The sequence below is a fragment of the Bos indicus genome, chromosome 13 (genome assembly GCF_029378745.1).
Source record: "Bos indicus isolate NIAB-ARS_2022 breed Sahiwal x Tharparkar chromosome 13, NIAB-ARS_B.indTharparkar_mat_pri_1.0, whole genome shotgun sequence".
Classification (NCBI taxonomy): domain Eukaryota; kingdom Metazoa; phylum Chordata; class Mammalia; order Artiodactyla; family Bovidae; genus Bos; species Bos indicus.
In genome coordinates this window covers 65,076,594-65,104,592 of record NC_091772.1, presented here as the reverse complement: position 1 = coordinate 65,104,592, position 27,999 = coordinate 65,076,594, and the positions used below count along the sequence as shown (strand labels likewise).

General features: G+C 44.7%; 1 protein-coding gene across 3 annotated transcripts in view; it reads right to left on the bottom strand.

Annotated features, from left to right (window-relative positions):
- Nucleotides 1-1,105: 1,105 nt before the first annotated feature.
- Nucleotides 1,106-27,999, bottom strand: part of PHF20 (PHD finger protein 20) — a 127,781-nt gene continuing 100,887 nt past the window's right edge. For all 3 annotated transcript variants that reach the window (XM_070801583.1, XM_070801584.1, XM_019972344.2), the window contains 5 exons: nucleotides 19,103-19,202; nucleotides 16,067-16,262; nucleotides 10,124-10,523; nucleotides 8,170-8,353; nucleotides 1,106-3,670 (listed from right to left, as the gene is read on the bottom strand). In XM_070801583.1, the coding sequence (XP_070657684.1) occupies nucleotides 3,528-3,670; nucleotides 8,170-8,353; nucleotides 10,124-10,523; nucleotides 16,067-16,262; nucleotides 19,103-19,202 (1,023 nt within the window). In that variant the 3' untranslated portion in view covers nucleotides 1,106-3,527. The remainder of the gene's footprint in view (nucleotides 3,671-8,169; nucleotides 8,354-10,123; nucleotides 10,524-16,066; nucleotides 16,263-19,102; nucleotides 19,203-27,999) is intronic.

The window sequence follows — 27,999 nt, the reverse complement described above, 5'->3', positions numbered from 1 at the left end:
TGTACCTCTCATTGGCTAGAATTTGAGCTTGTTTTCCTACCTCAGCGGATAGAGGACAGTGGTACAATCTTCTTTGTGGCTGTGGGTCGTGCAGGCAAATAGGTGACTGTAACTAAGTGCTGATTTAACGGGCTGCTGCTGTAACAATAGTGCCCTCAACTTGTTCCATTAGCCTACCTTGTGGGCGCAGGCTTCCCCACAAAGGCCCAAGTTACAGGGCTGTTTTAACAAGTGTTCACTGCAGGTCCTTACCTAGAGAGGCTAGTTCTTGTGAATTCTGGTTTAAGCTTCCAGACCCCTCTCTTACCAAATTTTAGGCTTGAAAGATTTTAGTAACAGATTTGGTGTGAACTGATGGATTATTTACATTGTTGGAGCTACTCCTAACTTTCTAAAATAAGCATAATTGTTTAGGAAGGGAAGAGATTTGGCAAATAATAGGGAAGCTCTGCAGTATAACTCCATTTCTTGAGTCTTCTGCACACCCAGGAAGGGAGCTGATTGGGGTCCAAAGTCGTTTGGCTTGTCCTTCAGAAGGGTCCTAATTGTCATGGGTGCCATCTTTTAATACAAGAAAGGCCAGACCTGTCTTCCCTGCACTGCTTTCAACAAGCAAAAAGGTAATAGTCCTGCAGCTCACACCACAGAGCATGAGTCAGTCTGCGCTAGAGGGTGGTATGGGGCATTTTACTTTTGAATATTAGACACTTAAATGAATTCAAAAGTATTTTGTATACTTCCTTGGAATTTTGGATTTAAGCCCGCATCTGCTCCTACAGGGCTTCCCAGGTGGCTCAGTAGTAAAGAATCCACCTGCCAATGCAGGAGATCCAGGTTCGATCCTTGGGTTGGGAAGATCTCTTGGAGGAGGAAATGGCAGCCCACTCAAGTATTTTTGCATGGAGAATCCCATAGACAGTGGAGCCTGGTGGATTACAGTCCACAGGGTCACAAAGAGTTGGACATGACTGAGCATGCATGTATGGCTACCTCCCTGCCAAAGATAAATCTATTTAGAATATAAAAGCAGACTTGCTTTAAAAGGTAATGTTTATGGAAAATTAATGCACATTAAAGATTGAGTAGATAACAAGTGACTGAAACGTAGCAACAAAAACCTGTTTTATTTTTCCAAATACAGATACAGAAGTTTGCATGTTTTGCAAATATTGCTTCAAAGCAACATTTCTATATACAGCGCCTTCTGTTCTAACAGCGCGTAAACATAGATATGTATCCACAGTGCAATGTTGGCTCATCAAGGGTCCACCTTGCATACACTCGTCACTTAAAGAAACAAAATGATTAGTCAAACCAGAACTGTTTTTGTCAAGGCAATTTTTCTTTTTTATAGGTGGATAGTTTTTCTCAAAAGAAAACTTAGGTAGTGTTCATATTTCTAAATGGTAACAGTAATATTTGCAAAGAACAGTTTCCAGTGCTCCAGCTTGGGGTTAATTCAACTTGACCAAGGAATTGGGGATGGAGCCCCTCCAACATGGCTTTAAATTAGGGAAGCACACTGAAGTGGTCAGAACTTCAGAGTCATCCCTGCTTCCCAAAGGACAAAAGTCACAATGAGTGAAAAGGGATTATTTCCTTTACAAAAAGCGTAAAATAAACCCACTAATGACCACTTGGTAAAGTTAGGGTAACTCAGTTTCTTCTTCCATCTTGAAAAAAACGTGAGATTTGACCACCGTTACAGCTTCCCCAGAAGTGACGGTCAAATGTGTTTTCAGGAAAGAAAAATCAGTAATTTAATAATATCAATACAAATCACTGTACCTCACAGTTGTGGCTACAGAAAATCATCCTGTTTCTTCCCTTTTCGGACAAGCATCACACACTTCTTAAAATGTGGCCATCTGATAAATTGTACAAAATACAGACAGATGCCATGCACACTCCGTGAGTGTTTCTTCCCACACCGAAAGCACTAACATTAGCAATGGGAAGCAACCTCATAGAGGAATTGTGTCAGCTTTATCACAGATGTTGTAGCCACATGTATTCCCTCTGATACATAAGCTCCAGCAGGTCAACTTGCCCTATATTCATTTTATATCAAACGGCGAATTAAATCACTAGACAAAGCATTCCCTGAAACAGATCTTTGTACAGAGGCCCTTGTGACCACGATTACCTGTGCCATAAAGCCTAACCATCCCGGAGGTCACCGGAGATCCTGTCATTGCTATTGAGATATTGGCTACTTCACGTTTACATAGTAAAGATTTGCAGCATATAACATTACAGATCCATAAACCCAGAATTAACTCGTGAGTGTTAATGGACAAATGTGCTTTGATTTTTGCCTTTAGTGATAGGAAAACTAAATGGTAAAATGGGTCATTCCTCAAAGCATGGAACAGTTTCTTTAACTTTACCTGGTAAGAAAAAAACAAAACAATTACACGTGGAACCGTAACCTGCGAGAGTAACAAATATTGTCTCCAAAGGTACAAATTGTACCTGGACCTTAAGCAGCATAATCACCTTGATCTCACAAAATAATACAAACAGGAAATTTAAAGTGTTAAAGTATATTAAAACAATTCTGAAAATGCTGACTACTGAACATATACCCTTCAGGGAAGGAGAAAAGCGGCAGATGTAGAATCTGGTTTCTTTACAATATAAAATAAGGTCATCTCCCAAACCACATCTTTGTAGCAAATCTTTACAGTGAAAGAGTTCAAATTTGGGAGAACCATTTTGGGGACATTAAATAGAACTGGTAAGCTGTCAATATTAAGAAGTGGGTAGAAAATGCTGTCCTTCGGGTTCCAGACCCTGTCTGCTTCCGTTTTGGGATTCCTCCTAGATTCTTATGACAGTGAGATTCTACTTCTTCCACAGGCTGTATGGGTTCTGCAACAAAAGACACAACCCAGCCAATTCTGGGGTGAAAGCATACAAAACTCATCCCCGGTACCATGAAGTCATGCAAGAGAGGTGGTGAGAAAGTGAAGAGTTCTAGGGAGAAGGCAGGCCGGCCCAGGCCTCTACTCCTTCCCAACCTCCACACAAGGGTGAAGTCACGACATTCCCACGAAGCTGGAAAAATGAAAATGATGCCTGCTGCCTAAATTCATGCCAGGCAGAAACCCAGAAGGCTTGGCATATGCCCCAACCTGACAGAGAAGTCAATTAAATAAGCTGCAAGTTGAATTTACAACTGTTTTCAACTACACTTTTTTGGCTCTCATTCCATTTATCATCAGTGGCACGATTTCAAGTGAAGTTTGTGCAAAAAGACTCACTCTCCATTCAACAATGTGCACAGAAGAAGGGAATCCCAATAGTCTATCTGCTACCTTCCTGGTAGGCTTTGAGATCAGAGTACCCTCCCTTCCAGCAGCCAAAATGGCCTCTTTGTCCAAGTCCATCACACCCCTGCCCAGATCCCTGAAGTCAGTCGGTGTCACGTGCATTCGGCATGCTAGGTTTATTTATTTAAATACGTGAAGCTCCTCCTGCAGGTACCCCAGGATTGTGCCCCCATTAGTCTGGGGTGCCCAGTTTCATGTTGAGCAGCAGAGCGCGATCTGCTGCACCTTGCCCAGGTCCGTCAGCAGCTGCTTGATGCAATGCTTGAGCTGTGGAAGCCTGGCCAGAGGCTCCGGGGGCTCCAGTTCCCCAGTGTAGTCCAGCCAGCTCTCCAACACTGTGGGCAGAAGAGAGATAGGACCCGGTGAGTTCCCAACACTTGATTTGCAAGAATGTCAGCACTTTTATCTCATCTGACCACTAACTGGGGGTGGGGGAGCAGCAGGGAGGGGAGACCATTTCAAGCAACACTGACTCATCACCCTCTCTGGGAAGTACTACCCCTCGGACAAAGTTAAATGCTGCAGAGCAGTGCCATCTAATAGAAGTTTCTGTGATGATGGAAATGGGCTATGTCTGTGTTGTCTAATACCGCCACTACCCATATTTAGCTACTGAGCACTTAAAACGTGGCAAATACAACTGAGAAACTGAATTTAAATTTTATTCCATTTTAATTAGCCACACATAGCTAATGACTATTGCATTAGTCTATAGTCTAGTAGGCTTTGAGATACCCACCTTTCTCAGTGTTACTGCCCCACCTTCAGAGTGAAAGTGAAAGTGAAGTTGCTCAGTCGTGTCCATCTCTCTGCGACCCCATAGACTAGCCCACCATAGACTGTAGTTTACCATAGACTGTAGCCTACAGGCTTCTCCATCCATGGGATTTTCCAGGCAAGAGTACCTTCATAAGGCCTTCCCATATTGAAAATCAGAGAGCCTGGTGTGTTAGCCTTCTGTTAAGAAAAGTGACTCTAACAGGACTTAAAAAGGTCTATTTTTATCTCCGTAAATTGATTTGTTTCATACTGATTCCTAGCATGAGTAGCACTGAATACTCTGATTTCATTTCCTAAATATTTAATGTAAGATGACCAGGTAATAAGTTTCCCAGGTGGTTCAATGATAAAGAATCCACCTGCCAGTGCAAGAGACAAAGGAGATGCAGGTTTGATCTTTGGGTCGGGCAGATCATCTAGAGGAGGAAATAGCAACCCACTCCACTGTGCTTGCCTGGGAAATCCAATGGACAGAGGAGTTTGGTGGGCTATAGTCCATGGGGTCACAAAGAGCTGGATACTACTGAGCACAACCAGGTAATAACAAAGTTGATTATCATTAGCTCAATATCTAAAAAGCTGTCTTGCTTCTGAGAGCATGATTTTTCTATAGAAAGATATTTTTTCTTTCCCAAGCCACTCCCTTAAGCTCTGGCGTTTGGGGAGAGGTCATCCAGGAACCCTGATTCTTTAACAAGAGCCCCCCCCCACACCCCGCCCCCCACAGGCAGGCCTGAAGCTTGCCCCAGCCTGCCTGTAGTCTTTCTAGTCTGTGCACCAACCTGTACTGAGAACTTTCTGGACCCTCAAGCCAGAGGTGCAGAAAGAGGAAGACCATGCAGGGCCTGTTCCTCAAGCAATCTGCAGCCTTGCACACACTCCTCTGCCCTCTTCAGACCAGTCCTTCATCTTCCTTCCCACGTTTCTAAACCCTTTGTCCCCTGCAAGCTATTTCTCAGGGAACCCTACTCCACTCTATAATCTGAGTCTGGTCCCTGAGTCACCGTGCTATGCTATCACTTGCTCTCCTTTGGAGCACTTATCCTCAGTTGTAATTAAAAATAATAGGATGGGGCTGCCCTGGTGGTCCAGTGGTTGAGAATTTACCGTGCAATGCAGGGGATACCAGTTCCATCCCTGGTTCAGGAAAATCCCACATGCCACAGGGCAACTAAGGCTGGGTGCCACACACTGACTCTGTGCTAGAGCTTGTGAGCCGCAACACCGAGCCCACGTGCTGCAGCTACTGCGACCCCAGCACCCTAGAACCCATGCTCCGCAACAAGAGAAGCCATCGCAAGTGCTGAACGTGTGTGTGTGCACTCAGCTGGTGTTGTGTCTGACTCTTTGTGACCCCATGGACTGTAGTCCACCAGGCTCCTCTGTCCAGGGAATTTTCCAGGCAAGAATACTGGAGTGGGTTGCTGTACCCTCCTCCAGGGGAATCTTTCCAACCCAGGGATAGAATCCATGTCTTTTATGTCTTCCTATATTGGCAAGCAGGTTCTTTACCACTGAGTCACCTGGGAAGCTCACAATTGCTGAGAGGCCCCTGCTAAAGCCATTGGAAATACCTCAGATCTGGTTCAGGCTCACCTAAGATGTCCCCCAACACCTTGGTGACCCAGTAGGCACACATAGGGAGAAAGAAACAATCAGTGTGCAGACTAGAAGAGTCTAGCCCAGAGGTCCCCAAACTTCTGGCACCAGGGACCAGCTTGGTGGAATACAATTTTTCCATGGACAGGGGTGGTGAGGGGGCAGATTTCAGGATGATTCAAGCGCATTACACTTATTGCGGCCACGGCTACGAGTAAGTCACTTCAGTCGTGTCCGACTCTGTGCGACACTTATTGCACACTATTTCAAATCTAATGCTGCCCTGATCTGACAGGAGGTACCACCAGTCTGAGGCCCAGAGGTTGGGGACCCATGGTCTAGGCCACTCATAGTCTATGAACTTGGTTAGGAGGAGTGTTTGGAGCCGCTAAGGGGGAAGTCTTCTCTCTAGATCTGCAGAAATGAAGACCAGACACATAACTGTGGGAGCCAACAGCACCTCCTCTGGACCCCAGCATCCAGCCTGCCGGCCTTCTCTCCACACCAGGTGCTGGACCATAACCCCAAGTTTTTCTTTTAAGGAAGCTCAACGGTATAATGAGTGCAAGCAAGGCAGAAGGTTATAAGAATAAAGTTTCATTTCAAATACCTTCCCCCAGACCATCTAGAGACCATCTAGATAACATTAAAAAAAAAAAAAATCTAATGCTAAAATATTCAGTGTTTTCATGCTCATTAAATATCTTTATCTTTTAGTTTTATAAGACTGTTCACACAACTACATAAGTTATTAAATAATGGTTAAATACTCAAACAATGACATTTGTTAAAGTATAGTCAGTCAATATAACAGCTTATTAGATTTTTAAAAAGGAATATTATATACAAATTCCTATAAAGGCTCAGTTTATCTTGAGGTATTTAGATGAAATGAAGATAGTAGAAATAAAATGGGATTTTGAAGAATCTTAATTAAATACAACGCAAAGTCTGTTTACGTGAATAAAATCTTTAAACTTAAAACTGATTTTCTTGCTTCTGGTACCTCTCAGGGCCTGGAATGTAAGAATACAGACAGAGTATGCGGCCCCAAATGAGTTAAGACACATAAAGAGCACTCTGAAAGCCCAGAGAAGGGAGTTCAGGCTTCTCATCCTGGCCTGGCCACACTGTCCACTCAGTGAGCTCAGGGCTGGAGCAGCCCAAGCTGGGCGGGAGGGGGTACATCAGTGATTAAGTAAGTAGGCTCTGACCTCTCCCCTCGGGGCAGCTTCTTTTGGCAACAACAGAACCTTCGCCCTGTTTCTACGGTGCCTGAGCTTCTTCTCAGGGACCCAGAGTCAATTCCACAATTTTCAGTCCATCACTGGACCGTCTTTCAGCTTTCTACTAGCAAGGTTTTCCATAGACCTGGCATCTGTTAGAGTTCTAAGGAGCTCAAGGAAACCTTTCAGGAGTAAAGAGAGAGAGAAACACTCTAGCTTTCAGCAACACCCTCACAATGGACCCTGGACTGGCCTGCAATCCCCAGTTCAGCAGGTTTGCCTCTGGGGCAGGCCAGGAAGCGTGAGGGCACATTAGTCTTTGTCCTCCAACCGGGCCACCTCTTAGCATCCTGCCTCAGTCACCCCTCCTGTAGCAAGAAACACAGCTCTCTCCAAGGATCCACTTCAGTCCCTGGAGCTCCAGGAAGCCTTCCTGTTCTCGCTTCCCCTCTCGATAGCTGTCCTCCTCTAGCCTGACCTCACCCATACCCTGTGACCTTTGCTTATGTTAACACATGGGATTTTTCTTCTGAGTTATTTCATCCCCAATTATAGTAATAATAGCCTAGCTATCCTCAGAATCCGCAAACGAAACATTTATTTCTTAATCAGGCTTCTTTCTAAGGATGAAAAAATAATAATAATTAGGAAACAAGAGAACAAAAAAGAAAGAAGCCTGTCTTTAAAAACCAAACTGACAACACCCTGGGAATCAACATTTCAGTCCTCCACGCCCATCTGATAACTCAACATCAGGGGACATGTCTGGGGGCAACATAAATGACTCAGTCAAGTTCTAAAATATCTGCTGATAAAGAGGAGAAGGCTCCATTTTAGATTTTAGCAAAGGCTGTAAAGAAGGAGTTTTCAGATTAATCCTCAGACATGCTAAAGCTCAAAGCATCCAAGTATCAGCTCCCCACAGAACTCGGTCAGTAAAGACCTGCTCAGGACACACACCGCCCACAGCAGAGCCCAGCTGCTCCGCTACGCTCTTTCCTGGGCAGAAGGGACTGGGAGAGTGAGGCGGGACCCCTGGCAGCACACAGCCCTTAGAAGTGCCTGGTCGATACTGAAAGTCAAGCTTGGCCATCTTGAGGGGAGAATGGAGATGAGGGGACTAACAGAAGAGGCAAGAACACAGCTATCCCTGGAAAGCCAAATCAGAGGGTTCAGAAAGCAGCTCTTCCTACTGGTCCACAGAGCCTGCCAAGGACAGGGAGCCCTACCATCCAGCTCCTTCTCAATGGAGTCCATCCTGTGCGTGACTTCGTCCTGAAGGGATTCCACGTGTGTCAGCAGGTTAAACTGCCACTGGTGCTGGGAGCTCAGCAACCCCTCTCCACCTCTGTCCAGCAGCTTCCGGGCAGGGGCTTCCTCAGGTAGGACCTTTTTGGAGACATATTCCCTCACCTGGGGATGTAAGAGCATCAAAGTTACTGAATGGAGACAGCTCCCAGCCTCTTTTTCCAACCAGCCAGTGTTTGCAACCATCTGAGAACCCAGTTGCAGTTCGAGTAGTCCAAATCGCTACCTCCCTGCCCCCGTCCTCTCTCAGGCACGGGGCAGCAGCGGGCCTGCCACACCAATAATAATAACAATAACAATAATAACAACCGCCTCAGGGCCGCGCAGACCTCTGGCTCGGAGGCGCCCAAGCTGCTTCCCAATGAATGGCCCAATGCCTAAGGGCCGAAGCAGGCCTCAAAGAACCGCTTCCTGAAACCTGGGATCAGAGTAGAGCAGGGCAAGTGTGGACGAGTGTTAGTATGTGGGTGCTCGTATGTAGACAAACTAATTTTAAGTCCTAGTTCTACATCTTGCTGAACGCACGCACCTGGATGAGTTACTTCACTTCTCTGGGCCTCTATTCCCTCATGGGAAAGAAGTAGTAGTAAAACCTACTTTAAAAGTTCATGAGGCTCAAATAGGATAATGTGAATAAAACAGAGTGCTGGCTTGTGGTCAACCTGCCAGTCATGAAAGAGATTTTTAACTCTACCTGCCTTGTTTAGGCCCAGGACGCTTTGATTTTTTTCATCATGTTCCAGGTGCCTCTAGGCAACTGGCATAATTTGCATGACCACAAACCTTTTCTGGGGTTTGTGACTGCAACCCTTCATTCATTGATTGGAAATGAAATAGGTTCCAGTTAACATCTATGGAGGAGTGACTGTGTGCAGAGCCACGTGCTGAGAGCTTCTCACAGGTGTGCCGCACACTAAACTGAGAGGTCCCCATCACCAGCTTCACTTGGCAGGGGGTAAGGAGACACCTCTGAGGAGGTGAAGGGACCTGCTCAGAGTCACACAGCAAGTGGCAGAGCCTAGACTTGAAACTGGGTCTGCCTCCAAAGACTGTCCTCACCAGCCTTACCCAGCCCTGCTTAGACCCTGGCAAGGACACAGGCTGAACGAGGTATAATGCCCACTGCTGAGGGGCTTCTAATCTAGGCCACTCCCCCTCAGCGAGAGGCGGCGATGGACTTAGGGTGGTGATATCACCCCACTCAGTGGAGTCTGTGACTGTAAGTATGACAAGGGTGGGGAAGCTCTCATCACCCAACCCCTTCACTGACAACTGAGGACGAGACGAATGAGACCAGGGAGCACTGGCAAGAGAACACACAGGGCCCCAGAAGAGAGCGGCGTGAGTAACAAGAACCTGGGAGTATCTCTCGGGAAAACTGATTAAACCAGCAAACATTTGGACAAAATGGACTGTCCTTGCGCCAGGGCTACAAAGTCAAAAGTAAAGTCGTCATAGAATTGTACTGAAACACTTACGCCTGACAGAACACTTGACTTGCTCTCTGCTCTTGCTGAGGATTAGCACCCAGATGCAATGATAAACTGCACCGAAGGAAAAAAAAACCTCATTTTCCTAACTTGTTATCATTTGTCAAGTTCCAGTCAATTACCCTTTTCTTCTGGCTGCCTCCGACCCCTCCACCCTCACCACCACTGACTCTGCCATTTTGCCGACATTTCCTAGAACCAATGATATCTGGGGTTTAAGTGGGCTCTTTTGACTTTGTACTCATTTTAAAAGACAAAAGAAAAAGAATATGATAAACAGATTTATATGCAATTTTAAAATAAACACAACTCTATCATAAACATCTTCCACTGAACATTTAGCCCTGGGAAGAGACGATACAAGATCTCAAACACAAGCACAAACCTTTGGGGAACTGGGTTTGGGGTCACTGTCCCCTCTGCTCCTGTCTTGGTCTAGAGGCCAGCCCAAGCGTGGAGACAGGGAATCATCACCGTTCTCGTGGCGGGGGTTGACAGCGTCGTCGAGGGCAGAGCGCCGGGTCTCCACCACTAGCTTCTGCTCCACAGCTGGGTAGTAGGTGCGGGGCTTCTGGTAGCAGTGCTCGCTGGTGATATAGGACTCCTCCACAGAGGTGGGCAGGGGCAGGGGCTTCTCCATCGCCCCGTTCAAAGTTCTATAGCTTGGGGCTTCCTCCCTACTCTTGGCTTCAGTGACACGGATGTGTTTGGAATGAGACCGCCCCTCCGCCAGATGCTGCTTCCAAGGCTGGCACCACAGCTGCAGGTCAGGATGCCCCCGGCTTCTGTTGGGAGGGAAAATACCGAAAGGGCTCTAACCCTTCTAACCCTACCCTAACCCTAAACCCTAACCCTAAGGGCTCTAACCCTTCTAACCCTAACCCCTGGGATCACCGCAGGGGCTTCCTACACTAGGGGGAAGACCTCCCACCTGGGCCAAGGGAGTAAGCCACCAAGAGGGACTGTAGATTCACAGCCTCTGAGGAGACACTTCCAGGCAAGCTCCTGCTGTATCACTCACAGTGAGCAGGACTGGACTGGGAGTCAGAGGACCTGGCTGCATTTCAGCTCAGCCGCTGATCATAGTGCAGCTGACCGAGTCACTCTGCCAGCCTCATTCCCATTTCCTCCTCTGCAGAACTGGCTAACCCTCTGTCTGCCAGCAACCACTGAGTTTAAGTGAATTAATCTGAACCGAAGTCCAGTATTTTGTTGGCAGTAAAGAGCTCTTCAAATGTGACTTACTAAAAATAAACATAACTTAGGACTAAACAGCCATAATAACGCTGCCATGCCATGCCACTCAATTACACAAACCCAATGAATGCTTCCCTGGTGGCTCAGACAGTGAAGAATCTGCCTGCAATGAGGGAGACCTGGTTTTGAGTTCTAGGTCAGGAAGATCCCCTGGAAAAGGAAATGGCAACCCACTCCAGTATTCTTGCCTAGAGCATTCCATGGACAGAGGAGCCTGGTGGGCTATAGTCCATGCAGTCGCAAAGAACTGGACACAACTGAGCAACTAACACTTTCAGTGATGACCCAGGAGGGAGTTGGTAACCAAAAGTCACCAAGGCATAAGCCATTAGTAACAAGGTGTTTTGTTTTTAATACTGTTTAAGATTTATCTGTTGATCTGGCTGTGTCAGGTCTCAGTTGTGGCACTCGGGATCTCTAGTAGCAGCATACTAACTCTTTAGTCGTGGTGCGCAGGCTCAGTAGCTGCGGAGCATGGGCTTAGCTGCCCTGTGGCATGTGGGATCAGGGATCCAACCCAAATCCCCTGCATTGCAAAGTGGGTTCTTAACCACTGGACCACCAGAGAAGCCCCCTTAAAAAGAAAACAATTATTTGGCTGTGCCAGGTTTTAATTGCAGCATGCGGGACATTTAGTTGTGGCACGCGAATTCTTAGTCCCGGCCTGTGGGACCTGGTTCCCTGACCAGGACTCAGGCCCAGGCCCCCTGCACAGGGACCACCAGGGGAGTCTCAATCCCAAGGCTTTTAAACACTCTTCAAAAGTCTCCTGTTCTCCCCATTCCAAAGAGGACAATTTGTTATTAAAGAAGGACTCTGCTCCCTTTCTGGCCAGAAGACACCTCTGAGAATCTCTGCCTACATGTATATGTGTACATAAAACTGTGTATGACTATAACCATTCACTGTCTGAGATTTGACACAAGAGGTCTTTTAATTTACTGACTCATAACCACTTGTATAGAAGGAAAAATAGAACAAAAAATACCAGACTGCACCATTCTAAGAGGAGGTGTTTTGTGAAATTATAATATGTTTTGTACATGTGATAAAAAATGTACTTCTTACTGTGGGATGTATGTTTTTTGAAGTTTAAAAGCCACTACTCTAGATAAACTTCACCATTTAACATTCTGTTCACCACCCAGAACTTCCATTATAACCTTTGATCATTAAATGAAATGCAGGAAGAAAGGGAAAAAGGATAGAGAAGAAAAACCGGACTCCCCAAGTCAGGCAGCAAGTGAGAAGACAGCCAGGAGCTACTCGTGTCTGGTTCACAGACGTGCAGAGACGTGTGGGGACCCTGCCGACTGTCACCATGACTGCTGATTGTCACAAATGGACTGCTGGCACTCGGTTCATTGAATTCATGAATCCTAAATATCTTGTAATGCTTGGTACAATTCCACATATATAAAGAATTACACCATGATTTAACTATATACATTATCTTCACCAGTCTGAACTGAGAATCACTGAAACCACATCAGCAGGAACTCACCAGCAACTCCCACATAGAGGTCCCCCCACCACCACCAACACACATACACACACGCCTTCCTGAAGGCTTCCTACAGAAATGGAATGCGTCATAACTATGACAGCATGGAATGAGCTTACAGAACCTAAAATTCTGCTCATGAGGGGCTATAACTACGCTCACTCAGCTCTCCCACTCCAGCAATCCCCAGTACCACTCCCATCCACTGAAGGAGGAGAGGAGACCACCAGCATCAAGGCAGCCTGGGTCCCTGGCCACCTCCAATAGGGTATTGCGCCTGTACCAGGACCCCAGGACCCCAGACATGCCTCTGAAACCATAACTCCAACAGAGGAAACGGGAGTCATTGTTAACTTTCAGGTCTACTGTAGTCTGAAATCTGTTCACCTGGAGGGCATAAGCCACAGTATGAACCTGTTCCTGCATGAAAATCACAAAAATCTTTGCCTCCTCCCCCCTACTATTCTCACCCTCCCAGCTAAGATCTGAAGCCGCAGCTACTGATAACCCTGGCCTTTCTCAGTAAGCCCTGTCGATCATGAAGAAGGTATGCACATTCATGCCTGTTACTTTTTAAATGACAACAGACGCTCTGAAGTTACACCCAGTTTTACTGTTTGCCTCTGAAAATGAATCCACTAGGTTGCTTAGGAACAAAATTTCTGAGAATGAAGACTTCGAGCCTGTGATAGCAGAGACCATCCAGGTGTGCAGAGACAGGAACCACCTGCCCATCTCCCATGATCTCTTCCACCTATAATGACTAACAAGATCTCCTGATGCTCTCTCCTGAACTGCTTGGAGAAGTCAGGTTTTAATTCCAGTACAAAGTCACTGCTACAAAGATGAAGGATCTCAACGGGAATTCAGAAGGAACAAGGTTCTGGAATATGGGACCCAGCTGGAGCGCTTATATTTCCCTGAGCAGAAAGAAAAACATCTAATTGAACCCTCAAATGAAAAGCGCCGCAACATGTACAATCAGGATCTGAGGTTTCTGTGCACCTTCCATCTGTGTCAGTCAATTTCTGGCTTCTCATTAAAAAGAAATTCATCTGGCTTACATGTCTTACAAGTCTTCTGATTTTATTAAATGTAAGGGAACACCCAGTCTATAACATCCTAAACAAGGGCTGTCACAGTAATGGCTAACTTTCCCAGTAACTATCCTTTCCTTCTCTTACCCACCTCCAACCTCACTCCTGGGTCTGCGCAGGGAAGACAGCCACTTGGCTGACCTCTTGCATTTAGGTGTGCCCATGAAACCACCTGTTCCCCCTCCAGGGAGTTAGAGCAGAACTGAGGTGCAGGTGAGACTGCTTGGATGAGACAGGTGAGATTAAACCCAATGGGATGTCAGAGTAATAAGACAGAAGGAACCCAAGTCCCCAAGTCCACAGCTAGAATCACGGCAAAAGGCCACCTACCTGGCCTGGACTCCTGCCTACCTCTGCTTTATGTGAGAAAGAAAATTCCATTTGGTTTTAGCCTTTATTTTTTTGGTCTTTCTTACAGCAGCTTGGCTTTTACCCAAATCAACACAGACCCTTGCTGAATGTGCTCTGCTCAACCACTTCTTGCCACACTAGTGCTGGAAGCCGAGTCTCCGTGCACCAGAATGCAGGAGAAGGCAGACCCGCATTCTGTCATCTCCAGGCTCTGACATTCTATTTCACCTAACACAGGAGGGCTCCAGGACTAATGAGCACCAAGGAAACCTTGTCGGGGACTGGCCCTTGGGCTCTAACGCATGTGTGGTACTGGAGTTTGATGACTTCATTAAAACGGTGCTCTATAGGCAAGCTCACGGGAGAACTTAAGGATTCTATCCCTGACATACCCTGTGCTACCACCAAAGGAAAATTCACAGACCCACTGAGAAGAGGCAGTTAGAGATAAGGACAAGGACCTAACGGGAGCTGGGACCTGAATTGTAGCCCTGGAAACCAAGGAGGGGGCTGTCCCACTCAAGGCCCAACTGCCCTATTTGGCAAAGTGGGAGCAGATTATAGAAGCCAATAGACCCCAATATGAGTTACATTTCTTTCTCAGAGCTTACGTGAACTTGGGTCATCTGACACGTACAATCTAACCACAGAAGGAAATTCACACTCAATTTCACTCCAAATTCTAGCCATTAAAAACCAGAAGTCCAGCTCCAAAGGGCATAAAACTTCTTCGTCTGAGCAAACTATCAAGAGACGTATTTACTGAGCAACCATTATGCTAGAGAGCAGGCCTACCAACAATGTCTATTCCAGCAGCTTTCAATTTTACTTTGTTTACCAATCAAGAATGTTTAGGATGGGAGTTCCCCAGCAGCCTAATGGTTAGAATTCTGGGCTTTCACTGTTGGGGCCCAGGTTCAATCCCTGGTCAGGGAATAGAGATCCCACAGCTGCATAGCAAGGCCAGAAAAAAAGAGAAAAGAATGTTTAGGATGAATGGATAAACAAAATATGGTATTACAAATAATGGAATATTATTTAGCCTTAAAAAGGAAGGAAATTCTGATGTAGGCTACAATATAGACAAGCCTTAAGGCTGTTATGCTAAGTGAAATAAGCCAGTCACAAAAGGACAATTCCTGTTGAATCCCATTTATATGAGGTTCCCAGAGAGAGTCAAATTCATAAAGACATAAAGTAGAGGGGTGATTGTCAGGGGCTGGGGGAGGGGAAGTGGAGAGCGTTGTTTATTGGGTACAGAGTCTGCTTTGCGTGACACAAAGAATTCTGGAGACTGCTGCAACAGAGTGAATGTACTTAACACTGCTGAACTGTACACTTAAAAATGGTTAAGATGGCAAACTTCATATTATGTATGTGTGTGTGTGTGTGCTCAGTTGTGCCCAATTCTTTGCAACCCCATGGACTATATATAGCCCATCAGGCTTCTTTGTCCATGGAATTTTCCAGGCAAAAATACTGAGGTAGGTTTCCATTTCTTTCTTCAGGGGATGTTCCCAACCTAGAGACTGAACCCACTTCTCTTGGATCTCCTGCACTGGCAGGCAGATTATTTACCACTTCACCACTGGAAAGCCCCTATATTATGTATATCTTACCACAATTTTTTAAAAACTCAGCATGATACAACAAAACAAAAAACCAACTAAACTATAAATACACACTGCATATCTTGATTTAGTAGTGTTTGCAAGTGTATATACACATGTCAAAACTCAACGAACAAATGTTCTGTGATGACCTAGAGAGATGGGGTGGGAGGGAGGTTCAAGAGGAAGAGGACATATGTATACTTATGCTGATTAACGTTGTTATGTGGCAGAAACCAACCAAGCATTGCAAAGCAATTATCCTCTGATTAAAAACAAATTTTTAAAAGATGAATATTTAAAATGGGTGAGCTTAATTATATGTAAATTATACCTCAATAGAGTTACATTAAAAAAAATGTTTATCATGTCACTGAGAATTTTTAATACAGGTCTCAAACTCAGTCTTCTCATCACCGGTTTTGTGGCTTTCCGGTTTCTCACATTTACCCTGCCCTCTGCCTGTGCCAAATCAGACTCAGCCCCAGAGCGGCAGGCGCCACACTTACTGCAAGATGCTCATCTTGAGCTGCAGGCCGTGCAGAACCTCGATCACTCTCTGCACGTCGCCGAGAAGCTGGTGGGTGGCCACGATCTTCTTGGCGTTCTGGTGGGAATAGTTCTCTTCTAAAAATGCCAGGCCGTGCATGTGTCCCCTGCTCAACCACTCCTTGTCATACCAGTATTTGAAGCCAGGCCTCTGACCTACAGCAGTGACAATGAGAGAGTTAATCCTTGGTCTGAAGGAAACCCAGACCGTTTCATCGTCACACAGTTATCACACAAACTACCGCTGTGTGCATATGTTCATTCATTCATCCAGTATACATTTACCTGGTACCTACTATTCGCTGGGCTCTCTACAAGGTGCTGGGGATAAGGTAGTGAGAAAGGTTTATTCATGTCCTGATCTCTGCAACTGGCCAGAGGCAGAGTGGGAATTTCTCATTCCCTCTCCCACTTAAAACCTTCAATGACTTCCTACTGTGAACAAAAGAAAACCCAAAGCCCTCACTCTGGTCTGATGAGGCCTGCAGGACCTGGCTCCTCCCTCCCCTCCTTGCCTTACCCTTCTGGAACACATCAAGCTCCTTCTGGTTTTAGGATCTCTGCTCCAGCACCCAACCCCCACATGTCCGGAGCACTATTCCCCAAGACCTTTGCAGAACTGGCTCCCCAGTGCCTCCTCAGACAGGCCCTTTGTTACCTCCCAAAGTAAGGCAGCCTCTTTGGTGCCTCCCAGTCATTTCCTATCTCAGGGCTTTTGCCCCATCAAAGCATTCATCCCTAGCTAATATGTTTTTGTTTATATGACTTATTTTGACATCCGTTTCTGGCCCCAACCCCACTAAGAGCCAGAATAGGAACTGTTTTGTTCACAGTTATATCCCCAGAGTCTAGCAAAAGCCATCTTGAATGAAGTTATCACCTGGAAAGACACCCCAAGCCCCCTCCAACTGTCACCTACCACCTAACTGAACGAACACCCTGCTCCCTTCTCTGGATGTCCGTTTCCCACCTGTTAACAACAACAGATGAACTGAACAGCCTCAGTGGTCCTGTTCATTACAGGGATCCTTGGACTGAAAACACAACCACATATGACTTGTCAATGTCTCCTATTGCAAAAGCCTAGGGAACAGCTTCCAATCAGACTGCTATTCACCTCTCAATAGCTATTAAAAACCCTCAAATAATCAATCCTTTTCAAGGTCCTTGGACTCTTTTGGCTTTACTAAGACACATGGTGGGGATGCACCTCCACTCTGTTAAGTAACCTTTAAAGAAGAGCTCTGTTAGGTTAAATTTCTGGCCCAAGACACTGCAGAATCAAACACAGACAGTAAATGTGACAGTCACTGAGTGCTCAATTCGAGGAATCTACTCCCAGTCTTGGCAATTTAGTTATCAAAGTCCAGAAAGTGCCTAGGGATTGATGAAAATGGTGTATATGATTTCTTAAAAGGAAAAAGTGGAAGAAAGAGTGAGAGACAAAGTAGACAGAAGAGATTTTTTAAACAATGCCCCAAAGGAGCCCTGGGGACTATGGGTGGAGCCTCAGAGGCGGCTGTCAGAGGTGGCCTGAGCAGCAGGATTCAGAGCAGCATTACCGGTTTGACAAGACAAAGGTCAGAGACACCAGTTCTCATTTTCTATCTGTCACTAACTGAGTGATCTTATGCCAGTCATGCCCCTTCTGGACCTGATGCTTGCCTGTTAAATGTCAAGGCTAAACTAAGTGGTCTCTGAGATCCTACCCGTCAGTTATAGTCTATGACTCATGGACTACTCTTCTGGCCATATTCTTTCCTTGGGGTAAAGGGAAAAATAGAGACAGATTGCTCTCTGCCTATAGACTAATCTAGCACAAGAAGACACAGTGTCACAATAGACCTTATCAGGCCCCAGGGGGCCCTACTTGCTGGAAAATGAACTATGGTAGCCCTTCCTATATAACCAGCGAAATCAAGAGTTAGTCCCCCAAGTCAGTTCTAATTCCAATTTGCTTCATGGGATTAGGAAAGTCATTTGTATCCCCGGGCATCACTTTCTTCCTCATAAGCAAAAATATAGGACTAGGAGCTCCTACCAGTGCCATCTCATTGTTACTAAAAGGAGTAACAGAAGCAGAGGCTTTCAAGCATTGTCTAGCTGTAAGGGGATCATGGGACTAGACCCAAGGGGAGAGACCTCACAGCTGATAAATGGAGACAATGTCCCCATCCCACTGACAGCAAGACAAGAACTCATAGATTTATAATCCATTCCTGAGATTTTTGGAAAGGGGCACTCGAGAGCCACAGGCCAGCCCTGCGGTCATGGAACAATGAAACAAACTGATCCTAAGGAAAGAACTCACTCCTCTGGGTGACAGGCTCTTTGCAAACACCTTTCCTGTCCCCCTCAAGGGCACATCTCCCTTCCAGGCGGCAAGGATGCAGTGGAAGGCAGATGCCACCAGAGGGAGCAGAGGCTGGTTGCCAACCCTCCAATAGCCCTGAGCAGTCAAGGTCAGGGCCCACATCCTCATGAACTCTCAAGAAAAGGAAAAGGTGTTTGCTCTGGCAGCACATATGCTAAAACTGGAACGACAGAGAAAAGATGAGCGTGGCCCAGCACACGCAGGGACGACGTGCAAGCCTGTACAGCATCCCACAGTTCACAAGGAGTGTCAGTGCACCAGACGAGAAAGTTATGGAGATCTGTGCGTACAGTTTATAAACAATCACTGCACCAGACACTTACAAATTTGTTAACAGTGTTGAGCTCATGTTATATGATTTTTTAACGACACACACACACACACAAAGATTCTAGTTCAAGGCCAGCTCTTCTGCTAAGTGAACCTCTCCACGCACTCTTTCTTACTGCCAAGTTCAGGACAGCTGGCCACCAGGTGGCTAGCAACAAGAGTGAGGAGGCCGAGTCTAGCCAACGCTGAAGAAATGAGTCTCAAGACCCCAGACCTTCAGGCTGCTGCACCGCCCACTGTGCTAAGGAAAAGGCTACATACTGTTAAGATCCCTGACTCCAGAAATCGCTACCTGGAGGGTCTCGGCAAACATAACAGGTGTATTTCTCAGGCACATTTTCTTCCAGTAATCCCATGCAGACCCCATGCTGCCAGCACTGGCACTCTTCACACTGTTAGAATTAAAGAAGCAATAAAAAAATTAAACTCAGAAGGAATCCTCCATCCAAAAATAAGACCCACCTGTGGGGGAGGGGCATGGGAGGTGGGAGGGAGGCAGGGCACTCCCCATGGACTCACGGGGAGCTGAGCTGCAGCCACTTGCAGAGCTGCACTGGCCAATGCAGTAGCCACCCTGTGCTTTCAACGTTTAGATTAACGAACGAAGTTAAAAATTCAGTTCCTTTTCCCACCAGCCAAATATTAAGTGCTCAACAGTCGTAAGAGGTTAGAGGCTACTGTACTGGATGGCACAGATAAAGAGAATTTAGATTACACAGTATCTGACCTCAGAAAAATGACTACTTTCCCTCCCATATCTAGAGGCTTTTACTTTTCTGATCACTTTATAAAGACAGAGGAAAAATAGTTTAAGCCCTCAGAGGAAGGTCTGAAAGACAAAAACCTGAGTTTGAATTCTGGCTCAGACATTCATTAGCTGTGTGACCTTGCAGATCAGGTCACTTCTCCACCCTGGGCTTCAGTTTCCCCATTTGTAAAACAGGATACTATTCCTACTGACCATGTGGGGCTGTCAGTGAGGAATCAATGGGTCATGTGTCATACAGTGGAGCCCAGCACTCAGCTTTTATGTATAAAGAGCCTATTCGTACTACAAAAGGGCAGGCTAATTCACTGTGATGCCTCCTGAAGTAACCATGTGCTATGCATGTGCTAAGTCACTTCAGTCACGTCTGACTGTGCGACCCTATGGACTGTAGCCTGCCAGGCTCCTCTGTCTATGGAATTCTCCAGGCAAGAATTCTAGAGTGGGTTGTCATGCCCTCCTCCAGGGGATCTTCCCAACATAGGATCAAACCTGGGTCTCCTGTATTACAGGCACATTCTTTACCACTGAGCCAGCAGTGAAGCCCAATCACGTGCTGCTGCTGCTACATCACTTCAGTCGTGTCCGACTCTGTGCAACCCCACAGATGGCAGCCCAGCAGGCTCCTCTGTCCCTGGCCTAGCACTCTGCATTTCTTCTCTCTAAACCTTACCAAAGGTCACACAGCTGAGAAGAGGCAACAGTGGATCAACACTGTTGGATCCACTGTTGATCAAACACAAGCCCAGCTAACTGCATGACTGTTCTTTTAACCCAGGGGTCCCCAACCTCTGGAGTCAAATGCCTGATTATCTGAGGTGGGGCTGATGTAATACTAATAGAAATGAAGTGCACAGTCAATGTAATGCACTTGAATCATCATAAAACCATTCCCCACCCCAGGTCCAGGGAAAAACTGTCTTCCACAAAACCTGTCCCTGGTGCCAAAAAGGTTGGGGACCGCTGTTTTAACCCCTAGGCTCCACTGCCTTCCCTGGGGAAGGAGGAAAGGGAGAAGGGGCAGGAGGCAGAGAGCAAAAAGAAAGGAGCAGAGGGTGAGGGCAGCACTGCGAGAGCAGTGGCTGGCCTGAGGAGAGGAAGCCCGAGAACTCAGGTCCAGGGGAGAAATGGAGTGGAAAAGGACGCCAAGGGAGACACCAGGATACTTCCAGCAGTTCCAGACCAGGCCCTAAACCGTTGGACAGCTCTGGAAAGGGGATAGTGAGCTTCTGACATGGTTTGAGAGTGGACCACCGGCCTGGCCACAAGGGAAAAAAGCTGAAGCTCACAGTCTACAGCCACCTGGAATCAGATAGGCCTCAGCATCAAAGGGCTTTTATGGGCTGATCATATCAGAATCAATAGGGGCAGAGCTGAAAGAGAGACTTCAGATGTAATCTAGATTCTTCCATTTCCAAAAAGGAAACTAAGGCTCAGAGGGAAAGAAAAGGGTGTGAGACAACAAAGGCAGCTGGTAGCAGAAAACAGACGAATAATTAAGAATGAAAGTCTCTCTCACCAATGACTTCGTGTTTTAAGAACTAGGAGACACCAAAATTGAATCAAATACAGCTAAGCTGAAATTTTAAAAATAATTTTCTCACGTGGGTCGGGCTAATATACATTGTTCATTTTTAAAAAGTTTAAATTGGGGACTTAATCTGGCAGTCCAGTGGTTAAGACTCTGCACACCCAATGCAGAGGGCACAAGGTTTGATCCCTGGTCAGGGAAGACCCCACATGCCATGCAGTGCAGCCACAAAATTAAACTAATTAAAAAGCTTTTCAATATTTGTGGGGCGGGGGTGAGGGGGGAGCACCTACGTTGTGAGGCTTGCAAGATAGTGGTCCCAGACCAAGGACCGAACCCAGGGCCCCACCCTCAGTCACTGAGAGCACCGAGTCCTAACTCCTGGCCCACTAGGGCATTCCCCAAAAGTTTAAATTTAGAAACAAGCAGAAACAGTAACAGAAAAGATAAACTATCTAAGAATAAATCTAAGACTAAGAATCAAAGCATGCAAGATCTAAATAAAGAAAATTTTTGATTATTTGAAGGACACAGAGACTTAAGTCAATGAATAAGCTGCAGTTTATTTCTTAATAGCAAGAGTCATTATCAAAAGGATGATAGTTTTCCTTGGATTAATATATAAAAATAATGTAGTGCCAATAAAACAATAGACTAATAGCTTTGGAACAGAAGCTGATTCTAATAGCCGGGAAATTCATTACAAAAACAAAAGGAGGTACTAGCCCTACCAGATATGTTCAACATATTAAAAAGGTATAATAATTAAAATAGAATTGTACAAGCAAATATAGAGAGCAGAAAGAAGACAGAATCCAGAATGAGAAACAACCACATACACAAATGCAGTAAATAAAGGTGGCTCTGTAATACGGGGCTGGTGCTGGAACAACTGGGTAGCAAGAGCCCTCATCCTGTATCAGGATAAATTCCAGGCAAATCAAATATTTACATAGTTTTTAAAAAATAAATGAAACTGCAAAACTACCAGAAGAAACCAGGAGAAATTCATTTATTGAGTTTTCTGTAGACTTTTATGAACTTCCAATGAGGAATCAACTCCTATTCAAATCTCAAAAGCCATTAAAGAAGTTTGATATATTTGACCTCATAAAAACAAAGCATCTATAAGACAAGTCAAAAGACAGATGACCAAACAGATACAAATATTTGTAACCGTTCTCACAGCTGATACAAAAACATATCAACAAAAAGCCTATACAAACCAGCAGGAAAATGACCAACCATCCAACAAATAAATGGATAAAGAACATGAACAGACAGCACAAAGGAAAAAAACAAATCTTAAGTAAAAAGATGTTCAAATTAACCATTAGAAGAATAACAGAAAATTGTATTAATGTAAATTAATGTGAAGTCAAATCAGCCTAATAATAAGTATATACATTAGTATTTTTAGATTTTGAGATTATATGTAAGTATCAACTAATTCTTCATACCTTTATGTACTCCCTGAAATTTTTAAACATTTACTGCTTTCATCATAGAAGTGTTATTCTCATGAAAAGCTGTTTATAGATTATAATTTTCATTTATATATGCATTTGTATGTGTGTATTTAAAAATAACAGTGGTTATTTCTGGGTGAAAATAATCTGGGTCATCCTTGTTTTCTTCTTTGTAGCTCATGGAAAGCACAGAAAAATCACAATCATAATTCTTTTTAAGTTTCTTAAAATTACAAAATAGCTATACTAGCAGATTGTTTTTATCTGAAGAGCAAAGATAAACAGTTTGATAATACTCGGTAGTGACAAGGGCACTGCTAAGGCTGTTCTTGGTACGTCAGTGAGTGAAAAGCCGCTCAGTCGTGTCCAACTCTTTGCAATCCTGTGGACTACACAGTCCATGGAATGCTCCAGGCCAGAATACTGGATTGGGCAACTGTTCACTTTTCCAGAGCGTCTTCCCAACCCAGGGATCGAACCCAGGTCTCCCACATTGCAGGTGGATTCTTTACCAGATGAGCCACCAGGGAAACCCAGGAATGCTGAAGTGGGTAGCCTATCCCTTCTCCAGTGGACCTTCTTCACCCAGGAATCAAACCGGGGTCTCCTGCATTGCAGGGGGATTTTTTACCAGCTGAGCTACCAGGGAAGCCCTGGTACACCAGGGAGGGTTTCTAAAGTGTTGTTATGACAAATAATATATAACAGTATTTCTCAAAATAACAAAGGCCCACAAACTTTTGCCCAGAAACTCTAAACCTCAGTTTTACTCTTATTCTGGTGTTCTTGTTCCTGCTCAAACTGAGTCTTTTGTCTTGTACTGAAGATTTGGTTAGGTAAGCTCAAGGGGGAATAAAGGTGAGTTTCTAACAATTTTTTGAGGTCTTGTGAGATAAACAAGTCCATAAAAAAAAAACCCTCAGTCTCACAGGTATACTTACACAAAATCATTCATTATACTGCTATTAAGACTAGGAACAATCTAAATGTCAATCAATAAGGGAAAGGTTAAATAAATGATGATTCGTTCATTGTTCAGCTATAAAAAAGACTGGGGAACCTTTCTGAGATCTGAAAATGGAAAGGTCTTCAACTTACATATTATTAAATGAAAAAAGATATTGAAAATACTATGTATTAAAATAACACGCGTTTAAATTTTTAAAAAGATGATTGCACAGCAAAGTAAATGATGTACTCAATGCCAGTTCACTTAATGCCACGTAAATTTAAAAATGGTTAGTCTAGTAAATTTAGCGATGTGGATAAACCAAGAGTCTGTGATACAGAGTCAGAGAGAGAAAAACAAATATCATATATGTGGTGTTGGAGAAGACTTTTGAGAGTCCCTAGGACTGCAAGGAAATCCAACCAGTCCATCCTAAAGGAGATCAGTCCTGAGTGTTCATTGGAAGGACTGATGTTGAAGCTGAAACTCCAATACTTCGGCCACCTGACGCGAAGAGCTGACTCATTCAAAAAGATCCTGATGCTGGGAAAGATTGAAAGTGGGAGGAGAAGGGGACAATGGAGGATGAGATGGTTGGATGTCATCACCAACTCAATGGACATGAGTTTGGATAAACTCTAGGAGTTGGTGATGGACAGGGAGGCCTGGCATGCTGCAGTCCACGGGGTCGCAGGGTCAGAGACGACTGAGTGACTAAACTGAACTGAACTGAATGTATACATACGGAATCTAGAAAAATGGTCCTGATGAACCTATTTGCAAGGCAGGAACACAGACGCAGATGTACAGAACAACGTGCGGACACAGGGAGGAGAGGGTGGGATGAACTGGATATACTGCCATACCATGTGTAAAATACCACGTGTAAAACAGATAGCTAGTGGGAAGTGGCTATGTAGCACAGGAGCTCAGCTCAGTGCTGTGATGACCTAGAAGGGTGGGAAGAGGGTGGATGGGATGGAGGCTCAAGAGGGAGGGGATATATGTATACATATAGCTGATTCACGTCACTGTACAACAGAAACTAATATTATAAAGCAATTATATTCCAATTAAAAAAGTTTAAAAAGACAGAAAACTTTATGTTATGTATATGTCCATGCTAAATTGCTTCAGTCATGTCCAACTCTTTTTGACCCTAATGACCATAGCTCACCAGGCTCCTCTGTCCATGGGATTCCCCAGGCAAGAATACTGGAGTGGGTTGCCACGTCCTCCTCCAGGGGATCTTCCCAACCCAGGGATCAAACCCCCGTCTCTCAGGTATCCTGCACTGGTATGCAGGTTCTTTATCACTAGCGCCACCTTGGATGTCCTATATTATATATATTTTATCACAAAAAGAAAGGGAAAATATGGAGAGAATACATGTATTACTGCTTATTTTGCCACTGAATGTTTCTGGAGTGATGCACAAGAACACGACGAAGACTGCCTCCAGGGAAAGCAAACAAGTTTTTATATGGGCTTCTTATTAAAGATGCTATACAATTTTCACCGGGGTTTGGCACCTAATGTTATATATTTGTTGCTCTAGGGCAAAGGTCAACAGACTATAGCCCACAGGCCAAATTCAGCTTAAGTCCTATTTTGGTAAATTAAGTATTCTACGAACATAACCATACTCATTCATTTTTTGGTACTACTTCTGGCTGCTTGGGGCAGAGCTGCGTAGTTGTGACAGAAACCAAGTGACCAAAGCCTAAAATATTTATTATCTGGTCCTTTAAGAAAAAGTTTGCCAAACCTGCCCTAGAGCAATTAAAATAATTCAAATATTAAATGAGTTTCTTGATGTTCATTTTTTATGTGGTACCCAGATTTCTCAAACATTCATGATTATTTAATAGGATTTTAACCTTCCAGTGATTTAAATTAGCACTGGTAAATAAAATCAAATAATAACATACGTGAGCAATACTGATACCAAATAATGAACAAAGAAAACCATTTTCTCTAAAGGAATCTTCTACAGAACAATTCTAAATGTATTCCATGACTGTGCAAATTACCAACGTAAGTTAAAATTTTAAGGAAAAAAATGACTTGAACTTTCCTAGACAATGAATACATTTAAAACTAGAGGAATACATTTTAAAGGTTTGAACTGTTCTTGTTCCTGCTGCTGCTGCTGCTGTTTAGTCACTAAGTTGTGTCTGACTCTTTGCTACCCTGTGGACTGCAGCCCGCCAGGCTCCCTGTCCATGGGATTTTCCAGACAAGAATACTGGAGTGGGTTGCCATTTCCTTCTCCAGGGCATCTTTCCAACCCAGTGATTGAACCCATATCCTCTGCTTGGCAGGCAGATTCTTGATCACTGAGCCACCTGGGAAGTCCCATTTGTTCCTATTAGCTTCCTTTAAATTTATGCCTTTTGCTGAAATTACTGAGTAGAAAAGGTACACTGCTCATGATGACAGATAAAGTCAGGAACTGTCCCTTTATAACACAAAGCCAGCTGGCAGCAAGTGAACACCAAGTATTCTACAGCAAAACCCACGGTGTTCTTAAGTGAGCTCATCACCACCACGATGCCAGAAAGCAAGCCACAGTGCTGAGCTGAGCTGGGGGGAAGCTGAGCTGAAAGTGGAGCCTAGGAAGCACAAAATGGACTCAGCCATGTAAAAGCTGGTATGGCCTCAATTTTCCAAACTTAGTTTCATAGCACAAAAATGGTACTTTAAGCTCTATCCCCCAAATACCCCATGATCCTTGCCACTTACAGAAAAGTCAATGGAGAAAGTACCATGGTGGATCAGAACTGCATCTCCTACACTAACGTGCTGGAAGAGCCTTGCCAGGAGAGGCCTTCATTACTCAACCACTAATGATTTCTGTGGACATATGAGGACCAAATCAGGCTTCCAATGCCCAGAACTGAGCACATGCCCAGAGAGACAGGATAAAAACTAACAATCTTCAACATACTTTTAAAACCAAATTTAAAAAAAAAATCTACTTAAAAAAGGGGAGGGCGGTATGTTTCATGTTATATAAGTTTTTTAATTATATTCCACTGAGCTTCAGAGATTCTACACACAGGTTTTATAAAATGGTACTATTTCAAAACAAAAAATAAAGCAAAAAATGCACACTCCAAGCTTAATGTTAAGACAACATATGCTAAGAGCCCATAACAGTACACCTAATTCTGTACTGTTAGGCTAACTAAGTATTATGCTGTCCTTTAAACAAAGCTTTTCTTCCTGTCTCCGATTAATTAAAGTGACTACATAGCCTGCTATTTAGGAAAAGTCACCCACGCAATGGCCATGTTCATTAGGCCTGTCTCACAAAAAGAAGAAAACAACAGAGACACTGAAATGCTCTAAGTCAGCAACCAGCACACCACCCTGAATGCATATTAGACCTCACCGAAAGTGGCCATTTCTGAACTTCCAAGTAAAAATTATTCATTCTGAGCTTTCAAAACTACTTTTACCTGTTATACATTTTGGGGTTCTGTGAAAGAGTCTACATGGGCAAGGGGTTCTGATGCTGAAAAAGTCTGGAAACAACTGACCTAATGCATGGTGGTGGTTTAGTCGCCAAGTTATGTCCAAATTCTTGTGACCCATGACTGTAGCCCACCAGGCTCCTTTGTCCATGGGATATTCCAGGCAAGAATACTGGAGTGGGTTGCCATTTCCTTCTCCAGGGGATCTTCCTGACCCAGGGAGCAAACCGGGTCTCTTGTATTACAGCAGATTCTTTACTGACTGAGCCACCAGGGAAGCCTGACCTAATGCACACTACAGATCATAAATATCAGGAGCTACTGGAGACCATTCACATACCTTAATTCCCAGAGGCTGCCATGAAGGCTATTCAAAGAGAAAGAAACTCCTAAAATAATTCTAACCCATGTATACATGACTTATGTAAAAAACTCAGGTTCCCTGAATACCCAGGGTATTTATGACAGTCCAGGGAGTCCACCAGGCAACAGTCACCTCCAGCACGACCGTGATTAAGAGCAAGAGAAGGGCAGAGGCAACCAGGTGCTAGCCAGTGACGGTCTCCCAGAGCAGGCAAGGAACTCCCCGGCATTCACCCTCGCCAGGAGACACATCCCAGAAATGGAGATGACAACTACAAATGCCAGGGAAATAAAGAGTAAGAAACAGACCACCATTTCATTAGGTCATAAAGAAAATCTGCCTTAGAGAGAAGATATGGGTCCATAGGAAGATCAAACTGCCCCTCCAGAGTGTTGGGTCCCTATTCAACTCCTCACTGTGTGACCACAGGCAAGGCCCTCCCCATTCACCAATGTCCAGCTGGCCTAAGCAGAGCATGAGAGATTTACACTCAACGATCCCTCAAGTCCTCTCTTATTCTATTAATAGGTTATTTATACCGGCCTGAGATGCAGAGAAAGCTGAACAAGTAAGCAAAGCTCAACCTAGTGCTGAAAATACTGCCTGCCTGGGGCTTCTGACCTGACTTGTG